The 24865-nt window shown below is 40.2% G+C and overlaps 1 protein-coding gene across 5 annotated transcripts in view; it reads right to left on the bottom strand.

Annotated features, from left to right (window-relative positions):
- Window positions 1-15405, bottom strand: part of KRAS (KRAS proto-oncogene, GTPase) — a 37135-nt gene extending 21730 nt beyond the window's left edge. Inside the window, exons 1-2 of one of the 5 annotated variants that reach the window (XM_032855234.1) lie at window positions 15236-15405; window positions 11104-11225 (exon numbers count right to left, since the gene is read on the bottom strand). In XM_032855234.1, the coding sequence (XP_032711125.1) occupies window positions 11104-11214 (111 nt within the window). In that variant the 5' untranslated portion in view covers window positions 11215-11225; window positions 15236-15405. Of the gene's footprint in view, window positions 1-11103; window positions 11226-12100; window positions 12121-15235 lie in introns of those variants that run through there. The other 4 variants (XM_032855235.1, XM_032855231.1, XM_032855233.1 and 1 more) reach the window with 4 other exon arrangements.
- Window positions 15406-24865: the final 9460 nt, after the last annotated feature.

Here is a 24865-nt window from a genome sequence, read left to right as displayed (position 1 = left end):
TAACCAAGTTACTTAAGAACGTTCATCTTTTAACACTCAATTTAGTTTGTCAACTCAGGCAGTGAAACCCTGACGTGGGAAGATACTACAGTAAACAACAAAAATAGTTTGTCAGATGATGTAATAAGCATATTACAAGCATTATCCCATTTAATCTCCATCTTCATGCTGCTGATTCCATCAGATACTCTTGTAAATATGAATAGGACTGCTGAAAATGTCAGCTAAAGTATTATTTGAGGATTTACTGTTGAGATGTTTGTTAGGTTTTCTTAACGCATTAAGTGCCAAAAGTACTTTTCATTGTACTGCTAAATATAAATAACACCTATAGGGAAAAATGAGAAACTTTTACTCTCTTAATGCTCAAGTATTTGTTACTCTTCCAAAAAATTATTTGAATCCATCATAGAATGGTATGTTCCACACTACTGGTTGTAAGCCATCAAAGGATGTTGTAGACAGCTAGTTTTCAAAAACAGCTAGAATCATGTAGAACAGCCAGGTATGTTAGAATTAGAGGAGGAAAGAAACAAGGACTTTGGGAGATCTAAACCCAAGCTTATTATTAGTTCATTCCCACGTACTCTGTCCATTCTCCCTTGCATCTTAGGGATACTTACTATACATCTACTAGATGTTATATACTATGCCAGGAGTTATAAAGTTTCTGACCTCAAAGAACTAGGTCTCCAAGAAGATATATGGTATACAAATAGTTAAAATGTATTGAAATAAATGCAACACCACATGCAGGACAAAATACAATGGTAGCTAACAGGAAGGAGAGATCAACTTTGCTTACAGGAGTTCAGAAACACAGCGAAGAGAGGGCCACTCCAGGCAGTAAGGAGCAAAAAGAATGCATAAAAACATGAAGCATATGTTGAGTACATGGAACCAAGAAGTTCAGTAAAACTTTAACTTAGAGGGATTTTAGGTAAGTAGAAATGAAACCGGACAATCAAGGAGAAGTCAGCTTATGGAGGGTCTTTATGCCACATTAAGGAATTTGGAACTTCATCTTATACTAAATTACTGGAAGATTTTTAAGTAGGAAGGAAATATCATATTTACCAGATTCACTGTTAGTATTATGAAAAATCACAGAAAGGGAGCAGGTTGGAGGCTGCAAGATGAGTTAGGAAGCTATTACAAGAAATGACAGAACCTGAAGGCAGCAACAGCACTAGACAGGGAGAGAACATTAGCTTAGAGAAATAGTTATTGGGTAAAATTGGCAGAACTACTTCATATACTGCTGGTGGGAATTTAAATATCGCAAACACTGTGGAAGAGTCTGAGAGCTGCTCAAGAAGTTAAACATAAAGATACCACATGACTTAGCAATTCTATTTCTAGGTATATACCCAAGAGAATTGAAGATATATGTTCACACAAAAAAGTATACACAAATGTTTACAGCAACATTATTCAAAATAGCCCAAAAGAGGAGACAATCTAAATGCCCATGAACTGACTGATAAACTCAGTAAGGTATTATCCATATCACAGACTATTATTTGACCATAAAAAGGAATGAAGCATTGAACTATGTGATAGTGAGGATGAACCTTGAAAACATTATCCTACATGGAAGAAGCCAGACACAAGAAGACACAGACTGTAGGATTCCAGTTATATGAAATATGCAGAATAGGCAAATCCACAGAGACATTACACAGTCATTACCAAGAGCTGGCAAAAGGGACTAGGGAGTGACTGCTTATGGGTATGGGGCTTCTTTTTGAGGTGACAAAAATGTTATGGTTGTATAACTTCATGGATATACTAAAAATCACTAACTGTATATTTTTAAAGGATGAATTTTATGCTATATGAATTATATCTCAATTTTTTTTTAATGGTAGTTTACTGATTGGGCATAGGGACAGAAGGGGAAGAGTAGAGGAAAAGATGAGTTCAATTTGGGGTATGTCGAATTCCACGTTTAGGATTGTTCTGATGGCCATGACGTGGAAGCAGCTTGCTATACAGATCTCATGCTCAGGACCGAAATCTAGGCTAAAGATATACTCCTGAATCTTCAATCTATGGGCAGCCACAGAACTCCTCTTACTTGTGGTGTGAGTGCAGGCAAACTACTTAATGTCTCATGTACTCTAAGGCATTGTTCCTTCAGTGGTAAAAGCTAGTAAATAATACCAGACAGGATACTGTATACAGATTAGTATTAAAGACTATGAAAATCCTTTATAAAAGTGCTATAACAAGTTAACTGTATGATTTTATTTATTACATTGCACATGCCCTTACAGGCCAAAAAGTTTAGGAGCCAGGCCACTGGTTACTATGAACTCTATGGCAACAGTAGTATCCTGTCTTTGTAAGATTATTGAACAACTACCCTTGGACTACTTTTTGCAAAATCAGTCACCATATTTCAAAATAAACATAATGGCGCTGGACAAGCTCCAGGGAAGGAGAGCTAAAGCTCTGAAGATTACAAAGGATCTCTGTTTTAATTAGGCAGCAAGGGTGTTAAAAGAGCTTGTTCTCATGACAGAAGTTCTGATTAAGATATTCATTAATAGTAAAAATAAAGAAAACAATTTTTTTTTAAATTTCTTTACTAAATGAAGAATACTTTAAATTACGAGAATGTTGAATCTCTGCCTAAGACTACTTGCAAGTGGGGCACCTAGGTGGCTCAGTTGGTTAAACATCTGCTTTCAGCTCGGGTCATGGTCCCACAGTCCTGGAATCAGCCCTGCATCTGGCTCCTTGCTCGGTAGGGGGCCTGCTTCTCCCTCTCCCTCTGCCTGTTGCTCCCCCTGCTTGTGCTCGCACTCTCTCTCTCTCTCTGTCTGTCAAATAAATAAATAAAATCTTAAAAAAAAAAAAAAAAAGACTACTTGCAAGAGATAAAACTGGTTCAAAAATCTGAATAAACTCAAGGAAAATTTGCATAACACATTTTGAAAATAAAGATATACTAAGCATGCATCTGTAACCACTGAAGTCATGTGGCATTCTGCCATAAATTATCACTTGATGCCAAGGTCAGAATGTGAGGCAGGATCGAGTATGGATCCAATCCTAATAATTACAGATGCCAATAGAATCTTCATGTTTTGCATTATATTTCTCTCAGCTCTTCTTTAATTGGCCAAATACCAAATTCTTTATCCAAGATACCTCTGCATTGTTCAATCTGTTGAGGCTTTAAAAAGGGGGAAGAAAGTAAATATGAAGCAATCAAATGGTAGATAATATGTTAGGGACTTTTCTCCCTCAAAAATGAGTATTTAATTTTCCCTCTCAAAAAGTATACTTTTTTAAAAACCAAAAACTCATTTTTGGTTTTTTTAAAACCAAAAAACTCATTTTTAAAAACCAAAAACTACAGAGATTGAGTCTGACTAAACTACCATATTTTATGTACATATTCACAGTTTTTATATAAACAGAATCACACTCTACACAATGTACTATGATGCAGCTTCACTTCACAATGGGTATTGTTCAATGTTAGTACAGATAGATCTACCTAATCTATTTGACAAGTATATAATTTGTATAGATATACTATAATTTACTTTACCCACTGGTAGCCATGTGGATTATTTCAAAAATTGAAAAAATGAAAATACATTTTCAAAAATTATAAATAACACTGCAAGAAACATTCCTATGTATTACATATCTTAAACATTTATCCAATGGAATCTTTGGGATAAATTCCTAGAAGTAAAATTACTTGGTCAAAGAACATGCAGTTTACATTTTGATACATAGTGCCAAACTGAACTCCAGAAATTCTCTAAGAAGGTACACTTCCACTACCTCATAAAGAGTATACTTGCCTACATACCCTTCCCAGCCAGCACCCCATCATTATAATCTTAGCCAGTATCAAAGTGCAAATCTTTACGGTTTTGAACTTGCATTTCTGTATTAATGAAGTATCTTTTATATGTTTGTATGTCACTTGTTTTATTTATTTTTGATGGATAGGTTGTCTATTTATATCCTTAGCCTCTTTTTTATTTCATTTGGATGTTTGCTTTTTTCTAACGTATATATGAGAGCTTCCTGATGGATATATGATACAAATACTTTCCCCAAGTTTCCCTGTATTTTTGTTAATGATATCTTAATTCTCATGTACCCAAAGAGCTCAATCTTTTCCTACGTGTTTTCCTAAGTGGTTTATGAATATTTTGAAAATGGAAAGGATCTCTACTTTTGTCAGTGGAGAAAAATGTTTAATCCCAATTCCACAAATATGGAAGCTAACCTAATGTTAATTCACTTAATCTGTATTACTTAAGATAATACTTCAAGACCAGGATTGAAGACTGACATCACTTTATTTCAACATCTGTCTGATATTTAACAATGAAATGTATACAAGGTAGAACTAGGGTTCCCACCATGGGAGAAAAAGATAATGGAGGATGGTGAGGAAGAAGAAACTCACGATTTTTAAATAAAATATATTTCTCAGTTTTGTCCATTGAAAATGGTCTAAAAGTAGGGGCACCCCAGCAGCAATAAGCATATCTAACATCGAGTTCTCTTTTTTTTTTAAGTAATCATACCCTCGGAGGCAGCCAGGCACCCCTCTAACATTTGGGTCTTAATTTCTAAATACCATTCCCCACTAAAAGGCATTGGGACTCCTTGGACAAATGGCTGAATCCCAGGTGAAGATAGGGAAAGTACAGTATGAACCTGGAACACACTGTGCGAGAGAATAAGAAAGAGCTCAGAATCTGATGGAGATAGGTCAAAAGGATACAGAGGCTAGTTTGAAAGGGATTCACTGGCCAAATCAAAAACAAATCTGAGGGGTGCCTGGGTGGCTCAGTGGGTTAAGCCTCTGCTTTCAGCTCAGGTCATGATCTCAGGGTCCTGGGATCAGCCCTGCATCAGGAATCTCTGCTTAGCAGGGAGCCTGCTTCCCCCTCCCTCTCTGCCTGCCTCTCTGCCTACTTGTAATCTCTCTCTCTCTGTCAAATAAATAAATAAAATCTTTAAAAAAAAAAAAATCTGAGGGGTGCCTGGTTGGCTCAGTGGGTTAAAGCCTCTGCCTTCAGCTCAGGTCATGATCCCAGGATCTGGGATCGAGCCCCGCATCGGGCTCTGTGCTCTGCAGGGAGCCTGCTTCCTCCTCTCTCTCTGCCTGCCTCTCTAACTACTTGTGATCTCTGTCTGTCAAATAAACAAATAAAATCTTAAAAAAAAAAAAATCTGAGATCAAAAAGTTAAAAATTACAGTAATAGAATTGGATACGTTAAAAAAAAAATGAATCCATGTGTCCACACTAATACAAATAAGAAAAAAACAAATAAGGAGAGAGAAGAGAAAAGAGAGAGCCCTTACTTACGGCAGATGTCAACTAATATGTGTGGAAGTAATGACAGGGTTATAAGATGGCCTACCATTCTGCAACCATTATTGTAGTAATTTATTCTGGTAAGAATTATCAGTGGATGCTACATCCCACTGAGTGCAAGTATGTTGGAGAAGAGAATGGTTAGAGTCTCAAAGCATCTCCCCACAGGGTACGTACTAAAGAAAAAGAAGGTATCTTTACATCACGAGAAAGGTGATAGATATCACCTTAGCCAAATAATCAATGTAACTTGTTTTAGGGTAACAGGTATTCACAGTACTACTTTTCACTACTTTTCCATAGACTGGAAATTTTCATAATAAGAAGCTAAAAAACTACCTAACATAAGCACTGTGTCCCTACTTAATTCTCTCAAATATTTTATTTTTACAACCCATTTCTTATTTTATTAAGATTACAATAATGTAACTATTCCAAAAAACCTAGGCACTCTGGGACAAGATAGTTAAAGGAGATGCAAGAAATTGAATGCCCCCGCTAAAGCACAAAGCCTCCAAATTACATTAAATAGAATTAGGATCACTGTCTAGAAGCACTGCTCTTCAAAAAACATCTAAGGGCAGTAAGCTTCATGAAGGCAGTGTAATCTGGTCCCTTTTGCTCCTCAATGTATCTCCAGCCCCTAGGAAGCCTGTATGGTACAGAGTGGACACTGAATAATTATTAGGGAATTAAGGAATTAGTCATGTTGTTAAAACCAGAATCTTGGGGCACCTGGGTGGCTCAGTGGGTTAGGCCTCTGCCTTTGGCTCAGGTCATGATCTCTGGGTCCTGGTATCAAGCCCCATGTCAGGCTCTCTGCTCAGCGGAGAGCCTGCTTTCCCCTCTCTCTCTGCCTACTTGTGATCTCTCTCTGTCAAATAAATAAATAAAATCTTAAAAAAAAAAAGTATTTAAAAAAAAACCCAGATTCTTTAGAGATGCTAAATCATAAAAACATCTTTTCCTTTCACTTATTTCCGCCACCAACTTTCATTTCTATGTTTGTAAAGCTTTGTATTCATAAAAATCCAAGTAAGACTAAAACATGTTGGATAATTTTTAACATTCAGGTCTAAATAAGCACTTATTATTATTAAGTACATACTTACTTTTAGACTGACCTAAATACAGGGCCTGAATTTTGTGTTACTTTATTCTAAAAATCAGGTGTTCACAACTATTCTACAGTACTATATAAAAAAATCTACACAATGTTAACTGTCACAATTTGCCACTTTCCCATAGGCCCTTTCCTAACATCCCATGTAGCACATCAGGAAGCTTTGAGCTCTATAGCGTAGCTCCTGTGTACATGTAAAGAAATTCAGAGTCAAAGTGTCACTTTTTATTCCTCAAAGTAATCTCAATCAGGGTTAACAACCGAACCACCCTATTTTCTCCTTCACCGCCACATTTCCTTTCTTAGTTAAAAATATTCACCTACCGGGGCGCCTGGGTGGCTCAGTGGGTTGAAGCCTCTGCCTTCAACTCGGGTCATGGTCCTGGGGTCCTGGGATCGAGCCCTGCATCGGGCTCTCTGCTCGGCGGGGAGCCTGCTTCCCCCCCCCCCACCTCTGCCTGCCTCTCTGCCTACTTGTGATCTCTCTCTCTCTCTCTCTCTCTGTCAAATAAATAAATAAATAATTTAAAAAAAATTCACCTACCTATTTAATTAGTTAGGTCTAACTAGCCCACACAGAAATCTTAATATAAGCAGAGAATAAAACTGACACTTTAGATTTTTAAAAATTATATAAAATCAGACTTTTAAATAAAACTTACACATTTATAAATTATTATACCCACAGTTTAAATAGGAAAACACCCAAACATGGTATTTCATTATTTATTATAAAAGCAAATAAATTGACCAGTAGAGGGCACTCACTTGAAGGTGGGGAAGTGGGGAAGCTGGCCAAAGCCTTGAGAAATGCATTTACAAAATTACTGTGTACCTTATTTTAAAAACAATGTTTTAACAGAAGGCTAGAATAAGCTCATATAACATACTATTAGTTTAGAAAAGGTAAAGTTTAAATCTGTGCTGTGTTAGAGTATCTGGCATAAACCTTATTCAGAGACTTGGAAGTTGACAGAGATGTTTAAAGCTTTATATAACACAGAGGAGGGTCTCAGCACTACTGCCATTTGAGGCCATCTCATTGGTTGTGGGAGCGGTCCTGTATACTGCAGGCAGCTTAACAGCATCCCTGCCTCCACAGATGCCAGTAGCAGTCCCCCTTTACAAGCTGTAACAACCAAAAATATCTCTAGATATTACTAAATGTCCCCTGGGAAACAAAGCCACCGACCCCTCATTGATAACTATACTGGTACATAAGCAGGAAACCAGAAAAATAATGGCTTTCAACATTATACAATGCTTTTCTCACACCATTCTTCAAGACTTAATACTACAAATGTTCTAGCTATTACACCTTATTCAGCAAGTAAAATAAATTCCATAATTAACATGAAGAAGTAAAAAGAGAGAGAAACTGGTAAATCTTGAATAAATACTCCACAGCTCAGAGCAATAAAGATGGAGCAAATCAATCCAATCAAGAATCCATCATCCTTACTGAGTAGGAAACTCACTGAAGAAGGGCATAATACTTAGACTGAATTATAAGTGTCACATTAACAGAAGCATGCAAATGTCAATGGATTGGAGCCTGAAAAAAAATACATCTTTCTGTATCTATTTTTACTAGCATATTAAATCTAGTAGATACACAATATCTATTTTCTAATCGATCAGATGATCATTCTGATCTCCATGTCTGTAACTACTTATATTTTTTTAAAACAAGATTTTTCTCCTTCTGCCAAATTTTATCTTGGAAAACACATTTCAGAGAATATGTTTTAATAACAAATGATCTCTAAACTATAAAAGCATATATTATATCTAGCCTGGTATTGTGCTTGGAGATTACTTTGACTTTTTAATATTCTTGCACCACGAACAACGTACTTCATTATCTCTGGAACTCTTTGGTGAACTTCACAAAAGATAAAAATAAAATGTTTCAAAATAGAAGTTGATTATCATGTGCACAGCCTCAAATATAAGCATGCTCTATCTATGCATCACACCTGTTTAATTTTATATCATATCTCTGCTATTAAGATGCCACTGGAGAGGAAGGTAAGTTCAAATTTTGGTATATTGATAAATCTGAATCAGCCTCCATTATTAAATATCTTCTTAACTTAAAGATTAATTTCTCATTTCTAAAGTTGTATGTACAAGGTGGAAATTCCCCTTAACTTGGTCTCAGAAAACTTAAAAGTCCACTATTTACTAGCTAAGTATTCTCAGGCAAGTTACAACCTCTCAGAGACCATTTTTATCCATAAAATGAAAGAAAAAATGACCACCTTCCTTATCTCTCTCCTAGGGTAAATCTTTATAAATTCTAAACCACTAGAAATGATATTCTTTAATTTTTTAAAAAAATTCCTTCCCATTTGTTTTAGTGCAGGAAAACTGATGAGAATTCCAAATGTGCAGGCTATGTGCTCCCTCATTTTCTCTCTGACCTACATTATTCACCAATCAAAACCTAATAGCAGTAGTGATATCCCCACATCTCCTTTTTAAACTCTTTATAAAAACATCAAGTCAACATTTTTGCTTAACCACTGTTTATTTAAAATAAGCTACTAAATTATCTTGTCTTTCTTGCAGTTGAACTACACCATGAATTTAATGTGTCAGTTCCCTGAGACTCACTGTAATTTGGAAGACAACAGATGATCTCTGACAGCTTTTCCCAGATGGCTGCACTGGTGAGGGAATGTCTAAGTTTCAAAGTTCACAGGTAACTGATGCTTCCCCCAGAGTCAAGTCTTCAGGTCTGGCAGAAATCATAATCAGAGCTAGGGATCTGAATTTATAAACTTTTTCTACCTTCACTCAAAATAAAGGATTAACTTTTGGCTTTATTTTAGACCCACACTGTACTTTAGCAAGTTGGACAGAAAGACTTCCTAACAAGTTTGATCACATTATCTCCTATAGCACATAGGAAACCGAGTGTAACGGAATCCCTCGGACTTCCAAAGAAACGGAGAGCACTTCTGCTAAAATCACCTTCCAAAATCCCAAGAAAACTTCCGTGTCTAACCTGAATTCTATTAAAACTTCCTTTTACTTCTGATTTAAATGGATTATGTCAAGTAACCTTGGTTTTCGAGCTGGGTGAACTATTTAATCCTCCTCAAAGGAGGAAAAAAAAAACCCATCATATAGCACTGAACTGCCTTGCCAAGAGAAAATACAGAAGACTACTGTACAGGTGGTCCACTTCAGTTAGCTCTTCCCCTTTACTCATGCCAAATAAAAGCTGGCTAGGTTTAAATCAAATCTTTGCAAATAAGTGGTTTTTTTTTCCTGCAGTACCAAAATATTTGATATTTCCTTATGAAGCTGTTTACTCAATCCTCAAAGTTCTAATTGTATAAATATCTTGCCATGGCCACCAGTGCCCTCAGAATCTACCTCAATGCAGTCAAAGTGTTCTTGAAAACATCATACAGCATTGTCCCTTAACAGGGCATCTTAACCTGTTTTAGATTCCACAAGGAGAGACTCAGAGAAAGTTCTGGGAAATTTTTCAGAGCTGATTAAAAAAAATGATATGATCTGCAGATCCAAAATAAAAACTAAGGGATTAGGACTGCTTAACCTGGGGTAACGAAGTCTAAGAAATAATCTAACAACATAAGTCTATTTCAAAGACAGGTGCTGTATTTATTTCTATCTCCACCGATGTTACAGTTAATATGGATATTCAGATTATGTATAAAATACATTCATAATTACATTCTGGAAGTGAGTTAACAAGGACAGTGATGTGCCATCCCCTCCTGCAGGTCTTTAGGATTAAATAAATCCTTATCTGCTTGAGATAATTTAAGTACAGTGCTGCCAGAAGGCAGCAGAAAGTAGTATGTGACCACTCAGGGTCTCTCGCAGGCCTTTATTCTATCATTTTGCTGTTGGCCTTTACTTTGGCAATTTTTTATGAAATTAAAAAAGTTTAAAAATTATTCATTAATCAATCTGTAATAAAAGAAATTCTAACATTTGAGTAAGTTAAAAGAGGGCTGCAAAGCAAAGGTAAGGATTGATAGTGGTACCATTATATACCACCTGATATAGATAGAGATAAAAATACACAAAGAATGAGATTTTAAAATGTATCAAGTAGCTGTAGGTTCTCCCCTACTTCAATGTGAAAATAAAACAGGAAAATGCTACTAATTAAATGTTTAAAAAAAAACCAAACCAACCACCAAATGATTACATTTTACTGGTACAATTCAACTATAACTTATGAATGTGACATTAAAATAGCAAACAAGCAAGCAACAACCATAAGACCATTTTTTTAAATGACTGTCTACCTAAGATGTGAATTTACATTTTTACCCTCTCACAAAACTCTGAAATACACTTACAATCAAAAAACACATATACTAACACAGAATGAATGTTATACATCTTAATACTCTAGTGAGAATAAGGGCTATCCGTATCTCTAGTTGCATATATAACTTCAGAATAAAGCCAAGGGACACAAGTACATTTCAGAGAACTTAGTAAAATCATTTTCAGTATAATTGCTTGTAATGGGTAGTCGTAAAAAATGATCAGAGAAACCTCCTTTTTGTACCCAAAGAATGGGCCTGCACAAATCAATATGCATAATATTAAAATAAAGTTTACCTCTATTGTAGGATCATACTCATCCACAAAGTGATTCTGAATTAGCTGTATCGTCAAGGCACTCTTGCCTACGCCACCAGCTCCAACTACCACAAGTTTATATTCAGTCATTTTCAGCAGGCCTTATAATAAAAATAATGAAAATGTGACTAAATTAGAACATGTGGTTAATATAAATTAGAACATGAAATTAATATAACCCACCGTATCAAAACCTTTTAACACAAATTCACCTTTACACAAAAAAATTATTCCAAAATGCTTCGCAAAATTCAGAGATGAAAACTTCAGTTGACTGCAGATGAGTATTGTAATGAACTGCATTTCATTTACAAACTCCCCCAACAACGTTTGAGAAGAATGCATTCAAAGTACAAAGTTCTTTTATCGTACATTCAGGTTGTTCTATCTGAACAGCCAGTCTGCTGCTCTGTAGCAGTTAACGGCTCTCAGAGGAACACGCTAGGACTTCACTCAGTACAAGTGTCTATACCCTGTGGACACACCCACACTAAACTTGTTGACAGCCACCTCTACAGTATTCCTAGTTGACTCTGGCCCCTAAGACTTACAAGTGGATATGCTGAGTGCTTTTGTCAGAGCCAACAGCTATAGAAAACTTTTTAAAAGCATCATCACAGTCGTTCTCCTGAAGTTAACAAGAGTCAGATGGGGGTGAAGAGAAGACTGTCACATAAAGATGGACTATGTAGTGGGGAAATGAACATTGAGACACCAAAGCAGATTTGATAACATTTCAATCTGTAAAATATCTGCTGGGGAAAATAATGGTGTATAAAAACTAAGAGAATTTTAAGAATTTTGAACTATTCAGTATGGATGATTTCATCATCTGTCACACTATGTAATCCTATGTTAGTGCTGAAAAAAACACTTTGCACCAAAAAGATATAATTATATAAAATTTAAAGATATGCACTGCTTTTAATGAGAGGGATTTTGAAAAGCTGTAAGTGGATACTTCTCAGCGACTTACTCTCTGCTTCTTGTACAGTCTCTCAACAACTGCAATAAGTACTGGCAACTTGTAAGGTTGACTGCTCAAGACAGAAAATATTTTTTTTTTTAAGATTTTATTTATTTATTTGAGAGACAGAAATCACAAGTAGGCAGAGAGGCAGGCAGAGAGAGAGAGGAAGGGAAGCAGGCTCCCTGCTAAGCAGAGAGCCCGATGCGGGGCTCGATCCCAGGACCCTGAGATCATGACCTGAGCCGAAGGCAGCAGCTTAACCCACTGAGCCACCCAGGCGCCCCCAGAAAATATTTTTTAATCAGCTGTTTCAAATGTTTTGAAATAAAGTGATTTTTTTAAATTTTACCTTCTTTCCCCCAATAACCACATTACTAAAAATAAGGACAGAACTGCACAAAGAATGGCAGTAAGTACACAATAATTACAGGATAAGTTATTCTAAATTAATGAATGTGCAAATATGAACACTACAGTGCATGCAGTATCCTATTAACTGAAGACCAAGAATCCAAATAGCATCCCCCACCGCCCCAAAGAAAGGTAATATGGTTTTCCAAATGATAATATACTAACCCTTACCTCCTTACACTATTCCTGAGTCTTCTCACAAAGAACAGGCTAGACAACTGTCCTATCAAAGACTATTACATTACAGCCCCCTGGCTTATTCTGTGCCACCTAGCCCTATTTGCCAGGCCACCTTGGGAGCCTCTCCAAGCATGTATCTTATCCTGATCGCTCCCACCTTTTATTCCAAATAGAGGCCATAGGAAATGGGGAACAATGAGGAGAATCACACCAAAATGTACTCTGGCTCCCCGCCTAACCCATCACCTAAAACAATTTGGGGAGCCTAGAACAGTAGTTATCAAACTATGGTCCAGGAATCCAGGAGCATTCCTGGGGGGGTCCAAGAGGCCAAAATCAATAATACTAATAATACCATTACTACAGCAATGTTATTTACCCTTTCCACTCTTATTCATTAATGAGTGTAGAGTTTTCCAGATGTGATCACAATAGAGTGACCACAGAAGCAGATATGCACATGTCTTCTATTAAGCAATATAGTTAAAGAGATTAGCAAAAATGTGAAACAAAGCCACTATTCTCACTAATTTTTGTTTTGAAAAACAAGTTTTCATAAAAATGCTATTATGTTATCAATAGGCTTATTTCTATTTTTAAAGGAATTAATCAATTTTTAAAATTCTCAGTTTTAATTTGTATTATGGTACATACTGACATACCCCATATAGGGATCTTCAATAATTTTCAAGAGTATAAGATGTCCTTGCAACTATAAAGTTTGCTAGCCTAAGAGATACTGTGGACAGATACGAGATTACAGCTTAACTGTGTGAGTTCTGAGACACACACACCTTCTGGTCTACCTGTTTATGCAGCTGTTGTTTCTGGGGGAAAAAAAAAAAATCCCTGAATTGGATTTTATAAACCAACTAATATTTAAATCCACTGAAGAGAACTGGGTTTCCAAGGAGTCTTACTGAAGATCATAGACCAGAAAGAGCTCCCTCACCCAAAGCTAAAATAGCTATGGAGGGGTAAAGTGGGACTAGAACCGAACATTCAGTTAAGGGAAAAAGAAAACCACTTTTCTCGTAAAACTGAATTATCCTCTCATCTATGGTCTCTTAAAATCAGGTATGCCTGTCCATGGCTACAGTATCAAAGTAAATAATAATGGTATCAACCATATTTGATATCTATAGTCTATCTCATGGTCGAGTCAGCATTTTGGACCTTAGTCACCTAAGAGTGACATCACTCATATGGTTGATTCTGAGATGATGATTGAATTTCTCCCTTTGTAATTTCTTTGTAATTTTTTTCCATTACAAACATAACATGAATATTGTAAGAAAATGCTTTTCTGTTTTAACCCTTATTTTGATAAATGTCAAAATTTAAGAAGGCTAGCTTAGGACTTCAGCTAAAGCATGCACATGCTTAGGAGTATTTCAGGCAGTTGGCTGGAAGACTGCTACAATTAACTCCTCTTGCTAGTCAGTTTGAAAAAAAAAAATGTTTAAATGCTATTTAGGAGTACCATAATAACTCTTGGGATGGGAGGGTCAAATTTGTAAGGATAAAGGTAACAGACAAGAGATAGGGGAAAGGACAAGAACAGGCAAATTAAACTTTAAGTACAATTTTTGCTATTGCTGTCTACACTCAACTAGCAAGGAAAAAGCCCTGCTTCTGCTCTGCGGGTTTTCGGTGTGTGTTTTAACTTGACAAAGCAAAAGAGACCTTCTGGGATTAACTTTTTCCTTTTCACTAAGTCACAGGCTTTACGTTGTAGGGTGTTGGCCACCTGTTCTTCCACCACCATCTCTACCTCCACCTCCTCCTTTGTGGCCACAGCAATGTCACAGCCCATACATGGGGGAGGGGAGCAGTCAGGAACTCGGCTGCAGATGCATTTTTTCCAAACACAATAACCACAAACAGTGGTCTCTAAGCACTTTCCTAGCCTCTTCCAAAACATGACCTCTCCTATTACTCGTATACGCCCCTACACACTGAAAAGGACCACTACCCGTCCAGTTGCGCTCGGGGGAGAAGTTTATACCTTCGTCCTAGGGATGCTAAATGCAGCAGAGAAGGCAGTAACCGAGACAGCCGAGGGCTGGGAAGGGAGGAAGAGGTGCGGGAGCGAAGGGAGAGAGAGAAAAGAGAGAGAAAGAGAGAGAGGACGACGAGGGGGAGGGGAGATCGGAACGCATCGGGAGTAACCTCCACCGCACCCGACCGCCCCGAGGGGCAGCCCGCCCAGCCCGCGAGTTTCTCCCCGGCCGCCTCCAGCCGAGGCTCTCGGGGAGGAGGAAGGAAGGGGTTCCCCGTCCAGGAAGCAGCACAAGCGGCGGCCGCCTCTAGCCTCACCCTCCCCAGCCCCGCACCGCCCATTCCTCATTCCCCTCGTAGCCGCGTCCCCGCGCCTCCCCCTGCAGACACCCCCACCCGGTCCGTTCGCCCGCAGGCGCTCAGCGCCCGCACCCCCTCCCCGCCCCTCCGGGGACCCCTAATTCATTCAGTCGCCGCCGGCCCCGCCCGGCGCCGGCGAGGAGGGTCGGGACCGGGGCAGGGGCCCAGGAGGGGTGGTCCGCTCCGTACCTCTCTCCCGCACCTGGGAGCCGCCGAGCCTCTGGCCCCCGCCGCCGCCTTCAGAGCCTGCGCCGCGCTCGCTCCCAGTCCGAAATGGCGGGGGCCGGGAGTACTGGCCGGGCAGCCGCCACCGCCGCCGCCGCCACCGCCGCCGCCGCTGTGCCTCCGCCGCCGCGGCCGCCGCCTAGGGAAATCGAGCTCCGAGCACACTGATGAGTTCGGGGCCGGGCGGCCGCAGAGGGCAGAGCTATCGATGCGCGCGGCGCTCGATTCCTCTCCAGACCGGCGTGCGGGGAGGGAGCGGCTGAGGGTGGTGTGGGAAGAGGGAAGAGAGCGAGCCTGCGAGCGCCGCCGGGGAGAAGGAGGGGGCCGGGCCGAGCCAGCGGAGGAGGCGCGGGGGCCGGGCTGGCTGGGGAACCGGGTGGCGGGCGGCGAAGAGTGGGGGAGCCGGGCCGGCGGAGCTGGGAGGGGGGGGTCTGGGCGGCGCCTCGGCGGGGCGGGGAGGAGGGACCGCGGGACCCACGCGGCGGCCCGCCTCCGGACTCTCGCCGCAGAGCCCAGCCCGCGGCCGCAGACTCGCACCCCGGCGGCGGGGCGCTGGGCTGCGCGCACGCCAGGGACTCCGGGAGCTACCCTGCCGCACCCGCTCCGGGTCTCCTGGGAGAAGCCGCGGGAAATCCGCCGCCCTTCGGGGTCGGCTGCACTCGTGCACGTTCATTTACTGTCATTTACTGCGAGTAAATAAACAGCAGTCACCAAATGTGGGAGGCGACTTCGGTGACTTGAGACGTCGGGCAGAGAGTTCCCCACCCAGGGGCTTTCTGACCACGGCTTGGTGATTACCGGCCTTAACGCTCTGGGGCTTGGGAACCTAGCCCCAAGCCCAAACAGACGCGACACAGGCTTTCATCATTAATCTCAACGGGGAGGAGTTCTGTCTTGTTTTTTGTTTTGTGTTTATGGATGTTTTGAAGTCATCGCAGGTCTTTCTAAACAGCGACCTCAAATGTACCTATTGCCCATGAGGGCACAAACAGAAGATAAACTGTGTTTAAGTAGAAGTGCCCTTGATAGTTTAGACCTGAGGAGAATCACTCAAACATTAATTAGAAGACTGAGATTAATCAGTTAACGTTCAGGGAGTTAACACGTCTAACAACAGAACAATTAAAACTGCTAGCATAACCCAGAGTCTAATAAACTACCTAGAGAAGTAAATTGTTTGGGTGAGTTTTCAAGGTTGAGGCCTGGGAGACCAGCACCTGCATCTAACAGGACTGAGTATTTCCGATTCTGTCTTGCTACTCCACGTGGTAAAACACAATAAAACGATTATTTTAAATCCAAACTAATAATCCCAACTATTATTTAAATCCCAAACGATTATATTAAATCCCAACTATGTCATTTAACACAGTCCCTAAAACAATGGTCACCCTTTTCTTCCTACCCCTTAGGTGGGCTGTCACCTGCAAGCCTGATTCTGGTCTTTCTCTCCTAGCACCTGGTACCAAGTGGAAGAGACAGAAGAGAGGAAGTGGAAGACAGGGAAGGGAAAAGAATGTCCCTACTCTGTGTCAAGTACTTGCTAAATCTTTTGAACATATCATCTTATTTAATCATCACAACAACCTTAGGATGAATCCTTTCCAATACTTTACAGATGAGAAAACAAATTTAGAGAGGTGAAAAGTTGGGCCCAAGTTCACCCCGCTGAATTGAAGGATCCATGTCAGATCACGTTCACTCCTCTGCTCCCAGCTCTAGAGTTTCCCATCCTGCCTGTGGCTCCCATCCCACTTAATGAAAAAGGAAAAATCTCCAAGACTTACCGCCTTAGATTATGTAACACCCCTCACCCCTTTTGTCTCTGAACTCTATCCTATTACCCCTTTCCTCACTTAAACACACAAACACACACACACAGGTTCCTGGCTGTTATTGAAAATGCCAGGCAGGCTTCTTGTGGGGGAATTTGCACTTGCTGCCTCTAACAGAACGTATGTCCACTACATAGTCATAAATCTTCCTGACACTTACAAATATTATAGGAGACTTAGAAACATCTCCTTCCAATGAGTTATTCCCAAAAGATCATCTTTGATACTGTATCTATCCCTGCCCCCCCCCCCGCTGCCAAATCCTCTCTTCCTGTTTTATTTTTTCCAAAACACCATTTTCTAATATGCTATATAACTTATTTATTGTGCTTTCTTGTCTTTCTCCCACCAGAATATTAAGCTCCAGGACAGCAGGGATTTTTGTCTATTACTTACTGCTATATTTCCAGTGTCTACAACACAATAGGTACTTAATAAATATTTATGGAATGTTGAATGAAGTTATGTACCCTCTCTCTGAACTCTGTGACTCTAAATCCTTGCTTAGAGTGCCTTAACCTCTCAGTATTCTGTTTTTACTTTCGTTCAAAATCTGCCTTTAAACTTACCCAGGTCACCTTCTGATAACCACACCCTGTGGAGTCAAGGAAAGTGTCTGCACATAATGGATACAATGAGTTTTTGTTAAGTGAATGAATTTGGACTTATTTGGATGTTGCTTTGTAGTCGCTCTTAAATATAAACTACAGATTTATTTTGTCCAACTTTGAGTACATGATAAGCTCTTGTTCTCTTTGACAGCTGCTAATACAATGTTCTCCCTGTAGTTGGTGCTCCATAAATCTTACAAGGACTATAATAAAGGGGGGGGGAGAGCTTTATATAGCACTTTTATGCTGATTGTTAAAATTCTGGCATTAGCAGAAACCTAATCCATCTCCGTGGTCTCAATTATCATCTGAGCTCATGATTCCCAGAGCAAACCTGCATCCCACTCTCTCTTCTGCTCACCCTATCCTTCAGTTTGAGCTCACACACCTTCTCTCTTTCTTTTTCACTCCTACAGCAATGTATGCATATGTTGTGCCAAACTTTGCCACCCTTCAGTCCTGAGTACTTTCTAATAAACAAGCATTCTCTATCTTTCCTTGACACAGGGCTCATAGGGGCGGATCTCCAAGGGAAGCGCCTTGCATACTTACATAAATGCAAGTTCCTAGGACCCTCGCTTAGAGATTCTATTCAGCTGGGGCAAGGTGATCTAGAAATCTTCATTTTTAACAAATCAGGTGATCCTAAACTGGTGGTTTGCATGCTGTACACTAAGAAACTCTGATCTTGACACAAGGCTCTTTGCAGCTACACTGTCTACTGTCTTCTGGGGTTTCCTTCTTTAAACTTGGTGCCTGCACTGAATAGTCTCCATAGCTCTCCATTTCTCTGCTCTCCCCAAGGACAAGCCCACAGACCTACACTGTGATCATGCTGGGAAAAGAGAGTAGGAATAGCACAAAAGTATAAACTTGAGGATTCGAGGTTTGCTCTAAGATGTAACTGAGGTTTTTGCCCTCTACCGCTACACTCTTCTGGGAAGGCAGCCACATACACACGTGCCCTTGTGAATGTCCTTTTGATCATGCTTTATGAAGATCATACTGACCTATCCTTCACAAGATACTCTTTTCTGCAGACATAATGAAAGCCCAAACAACAGAAATTCCTTTGTGCTAGCTGGGCTCTTGTGAGATCTAAAGTGCCAGGACATGTTCAGAGCACTGCGAATGCTGAGGGTTTATTTTCAGGAAATAAGGAAACTAGAAAAACACATCATCAGCCAGAACTACTGTTGATTCCAGAAATCAACGGCAGTTCTTATGATCCTGCAACAGGCTCTGGTGCCCGGCTCATTCCCTCATTGACAGGCATCTATTGCCCATGCTCTAATACTTTTGCCATTCTCCTGAATCAGCATCTCTCTGCTTCTTTCTCATATATGGTCCCAACTTGTACTGCCATCTTCTGCTCTCTGCAACTTACGTTTAAAACATCCCAAGCAAGAGCATCGACATGTATCTGTCATTCACTATGCAATAAGAAGGGCTGTTACAGGACACAGTTGTCCTGACGGGCCACCTCATTGGTGGTCGATCTTCTTTATGCCTGGCTTAGAGAGGATTGCCTCCACTTGGAGGCCAATCCAAAATCCGGACACTTGTGACCAGAGTAACGGGACGCAGAGCAGGAAAAATTAACAGAAGAAGCTACCTATGGATACTTTCATAGACTCTCCAGTTTTCTCTAGTGGGCAATTTGTGTCACTAATAGGTACTATTTAATTCACTTTCTCGGGATATAATCTCCTCTGGACACTTACTACATTAGACTTTATATTCCCTTTCACACATCTGTTTTCCCCCATTACATTAATTCCTCAAGGTTTCTGCCTCATTTAATTCCACAACTCACAGCCCTTAGCACATAGTAGTGCCTCTGTGAATACCTGCTGAAGTGAATAAAATAATAATAATACTTCAGCCCTGTTTCTACATAGTCACTTCACTCTCACCTAGCCAAATTCCTAGGCCATTTCTAAATGAATGTCCTGTCATCATCTTGGATCCTGTTTAAAACTATATTCTTCGCCTTATTCCCCCAAACCAATTCTCTCTCCCGATTTTTCCATCTTACCTGAGTGGCATCATGGCTCTTCAAAAGACTTGGACTTGAAGACTTAAATTAATTTTTAACCCACTCCACATTCAAATTGGCTCAGTTTCTTTGAACTCTACTTCCTAAGTATTTTCTCATATCTGTTTCTTCCCCATTACTTCCTTCACGCCTATATTTCTGGAACAACGTCCTCATGATTTCTCTACCTCTTGGCTTTCTTCTTTCCAATTCAGGCCATATGCTGTTGCCAAATTAATCTTCCTTACACATGTCTTTCATCATCATCAAACATTTACTCCATACCTATTCCACACAGGTTTCAGCCCTACAGATTATAGAGTTTTAAAGCGCAAAGGGTTACAAGCTAAGAACCTAATGGGTACCTAAAGATGATGATAATTACCTTTGAAAAAAATTTTTTTTAAGATTCTCTTTTATCTATTTGACAGACAGACCACAAGTAGGCAGAGAGGCAGGCAGAGAGAGACAGGAGGAAGCAGGCTCCCCGCTGAGCAGAGAGCCCGACACGGGACGACCCGATCCCAGGACCCCGAGACCATGACCCGAGCCAAAGGCAGAGGCTTCAACCACTGAGCCACCCAGGCGCCCCATTACCTTTGAAATTAGAGGGAGAAATGATCATCAGTCCCAGCAAAGCCTCCACTCCGACCGAGTCTTGCTTAGAGGTCTTTAATAACGCTTTATATCTAGCTGAATCAGGTCCAAATCCTTGATGTCCAGCTTTTGATCCCATGCATGGTCTGGCACCATCCCGCCCTGCCACTTTGTCTTCCACCTTCCCAGAGCAGACGCTCTCCTCTCACGTACATCCCCACTCCCTGCCACAAAACCAGCATGTTGTTTTTGCTTCTCTTTTCACCTAGCATCTTTTTGTCTCTCTCTTTACTGAAATGCTCTCTCTTTCAAGATCCTTTACAGAAGCTTTGTTAATTATGCCATTCTCTTTTTGATCTATTATTTCATTTTCATTAATCATGTCTCCCCAAGTAAATTCTAAAATCCCAGAGGCAAAACCCCTGTCTTAGGTGTGTGAACCAGCCCCTCATGCAAGCCTAGTTCACTGCCATTACTCAATAACTGCATGAATACATATAATGAACTTTAGCAGCACGATAGATGTGACGAAAGCAATGTTCGAGGATGATCAGGATGGCAGCTAAATGCAGAAAAGATTGGAAGGAAAAAGACCTCAGGTAAGGCGTTTTGTGGTTGGTCTAACAGTACTCAGTGACAGTGGGAACAGTGCCCTGGCTGAATTTACTAGTTCTGTGAGCTAGAATAAATTCGTTAATCTCTGCAACTTCTTGCTGAAGAAAAGAGCAGTGACATAACAGCTACTGTTTGTTAAACTCCTCCTATAAGCCAGACAAGCATTATGCATGATTTTAAACAAAGAGCACACGGTTCCCATATCTGTCTGCTTGTCCCCTTCTTTACGGCTACCGCCACAGTCCAAACCACCATCCATCGTCCCTGTCCCAGGCAGACAGTCATCTCTTACGGGTCTCCTTGCTTCTTCTCTTGCTCCTCCGCAATCCATTTCCCATGAAGCAATGAAGCAGCCAGTCTGATTCTTTTCTTTTCTTTTTTTTAAGATTTTATTTTATTTATTTGTCAGAGAGAGAGCACAAGCAGGCAGAGTGGCAGGCAGAGGCAGAGGGAGAAGCAGGCTCCCTGCCGAAAAATGAGCCCGAAGCCGGGCTCCATCTGGGATCACGACCCAAGCAGAAGGCAGCTGCTTAAGCAACTGAGCCACCCAGGCTCACCCAGCATCCTTTTCAAAATGCAAACTGAGTCACATGACTAGATCAAGCTCTTCGAAGGCTTTTCATTGCACTCAAAAATAAAATTCAAACTTCTGCAAGCTATTTCATGTGCTTTCTGACCACAACATGTAGGACCCTTCTAGATTCTGGGCTCCCACTACACCAGCCACCTTTTGCTTCCAGCCTCTTTGGGGCCCTATCCTTGCATGATCCTCCCAGCAAGACTCTTCCTGCCTTTCAGGTGTCAGCTTAAAACCTCCACTTCAGTAAGAGATTCCCCAACACCCAGTCTACATCATCTCTCCCCACCCTATTCCCTCACTGCTACCCTTCAAATAGTCACCCTTTAACACAATGGCCTCTTTCATCGCTCACCGTGCCTGAGACTATCTTGGTAGTTTATTTGTTTGCTTGTCTCTTCCTCTGCTGAAATATAAATTTTATGAGCTAGGGACCACTGAATTCTCAGATTTTATGAGCCAGGGAGAGTTGAGCCCATAGTAGTTACTTAATATTAAGATTTGCTGATAAGCCGCTCTAGAGAAAACAATAGGACAAATAATGTACTCAAGAAAAGTCTTTGCAAATCAATTTAAGTCTCTTGTTTTTGCTTCTACCTATCCAATGCAATAGTAACTTTATTTAATGCTTGTTTTGTTTTTAAGAATACTAAAAGCCAGGGGCACCTGGGTGGCTCACTGGTTAAGTGTCTGATTGTTGACTTTGGCTCAGGTCATGATCTCAGGGTTGTGAGATCGAGCCCCATCTCAGGCTCCATGCTTGATGCAGTCTGCTTGAGAACCTCTGCCCCCTCCCCTGGCTCATGCACACCCATGTTCACTCTCTCTCTCTCTCAAATAAATAAATATTAAGAGTCAGATTATTATTTCTTAATTGCTTTCTTCTAGTTCTCCAAGGGGATGCTCATTGGACGACTATTTTTTTTTTTTTTAAGATTTTGTTAGTTATTTGAGAGAGGCAGAGAGATTGAGAGAATAAGCGGGGGGAAGAGCAGAGGGAGAAGCAGACTTTCGCACAACTTGGGACTCAATCCCAGGACCCTGGGATCATTATCTGAGCCAAAGGCAGCTTAAACAACTGAGCCACATGATCAGTTAAAAGCCTGAATTCCCAGTTCCTGTCTTTTCTCCTTAATCACAGTTATTATATATTTTATAACATCAATTCTGGAGTCTAGGGGCATTAACCCTTTGGAACTAGGCTTCTAATTTAGTATCCGTAGGTCCTCAGTTGAAAGAAGTCACTTTTTTTGCTAAATTCTTCTTGTTTCAGTTGAAGATTATTTTCCTTGTCAAATGTCCAGTGAAAGTAGAGTTCCTTGGGGTGCCTGGGTCGCTCAATTGCTTAAGTGACTGCCTTCGGCTCAGGTCATGATCCTGGACTCCCTCATGGGGCTCCCTGCTCAGTGGGGAGTCTGCTTCTCCCTCTGACCCTACCCCCCTCTCATCCTCTCTCTTTCAAATAAATAAATAAAATTTTAAAATAATTTATGGAGTTCTTTATTCATTTCAAATAACAATAATAAACTCATTGCATGTTAACATAAAAAGCATTTTTATAAAGATAACCTATATCTTTAAAGAAGATATCTATATCTTTATATATAAACCTATATATCTATATCTTTATATATATATATATAAACCTATATCTTTATACTTTTAAAGAAAAGTAGCGAGAAGAATAGCATTGTTTTAACATGTTTTCAAATTTCTGTAATGTCTGACTTAATACAAGAAGCTAGATTCTCACATCTCCTCCTGATTTCTATCTATTTAGAATGAAACAGTCTCTTGAAAATTCTACCATGCACTCATAAGAGAAATGAAGATGAAAAAAGAAAATAATGGCTTGGTGTTATTCTAAATATGTTTGACCTTGGAGACCTCCTAAAAAGGTCTTGGAACTTTCAGGGGTGCCAGGAGAACTACTATTTGAAAGAACTTTTGTTAAATTTTTTTTGGTAGTAAAACAGGGCCACATTTAATAAAGAGCAGAGTGCTAATTAGCTTTTTTCCCAAAATTATTGTTTTATGTCTCAGAACAGGCTCTCTGAGTCCCTATTAGACAGTATCTATTGATACCAGAATTTGGGAGAAATTATCACTAAGATAACATATAAAGGTAAAGCAGATGTCCCAAATAATGTACTTACTCACAATAATTGAAAATTCTTTTTTTAGGTCAGTTTTGTGTTCTTCAGGATCTTGAAGTACTTTACAGACATTACTTAATTGAATTTCCCAGAATGCCAAGGGAATGTTTCCAAATACAATTTTTGTATATTCTGCAGATGGTTTAACTGACACGGCGGCAGAGCTTGTCCTGGCTTGAAGAAAAGCTATGAGTAAAAACAAAGAATTATCATGTTTTTATTATGATTATAAACACACCACAAATCTTCCTTATGATGGGTTCACACCCCAGTAACCCCATCATAAATTGAAAATATCGAAAGTCGAAAATGCATTGACTATACCCAAGCTACCAAACACCACAGTTTAGCCTAGCCTGCCTTAAACATGCCAGGAGCCCCTTACCTCAGCCTACACTTGAGCAAAATCATGTTTAACACACAGCCTATTTTATAACACAGTGTTGAATAGCTCATGTAATTTGTTGACTACTGTACTGAGGATGAAAAACAGAATGGGTGAACAGGTACAGAACAGTTGTCAGTGTACTGGTTGTTGACCCTCCTGACGGCAGGGCTGACGGGGAGCTGTGGCGGCTGCGGCCCAGCACCGCAAGAGAGCGTCACACTGGATATCATGAGCCTGGGAAAAGATCCAAATTCAAAATTCAAAGTATGGCTTCTACTGAATGTGTATGGCTTTCTCACCGTGTAAAGTAAATAACTGTAACTTGAATCCTGGTAAACTGGGGACCATCTGTGTATATTCTCCAGATTGTTTTAACGCACCAGGCTCCTCAGGAACATGGGTAATGTTATAATCAAAGTTTCTACTCTCAGTGTCTCAACAATACTGGATCTTTTTCTCTCTCCCCTTCTCTCCCTCTTCCCTCCTTTCTTCCTTCTTCTTTTTTTTTTTTTTAACCAAAACAAAACAACCCAAAAAACCAAAACTGTGAAACTTCTCGACACTGAATCTTACCTCAGCTCCGTAACACACCTTGGCTCTCTAGAAGTCATCCTTAGTAACTTCAAACTCATATCGTATCCCATCCACTGATGCTCAGGTCAGTCACAATAAAACCTTGTCACTCCTTTGTTCAAAACCTCCAATAACTTCCCATCTCATTCAAAGGCAGAACCCTCCAAATGACCCATGAGGAGGCCCCCTAATTTCCTAATCATA

The sequence above is a fragment of the Lontra canadensis genome, unplaced genomic scaffold (genome assembly GCF_010015895.1).
Source record: "Lontra canadensis isolate GAN:19392208 unplaced genomic scaffold, GSC_riverotter_1.0 scaffold9, whole genome shotgun sequence".
NCBI classification, from domain to species: domain Eukaryota; kingdom Metazoa; phylum Chordata; class Mammalia; order Carnivora; family Mustelidae; genus Lontra; species Lontra canadensis.
The sequence above is the reverse complement of the archived record's forward strand: the minus strand, read 5'-3'. Positions and strand labels throughout refer to the sequence as shown.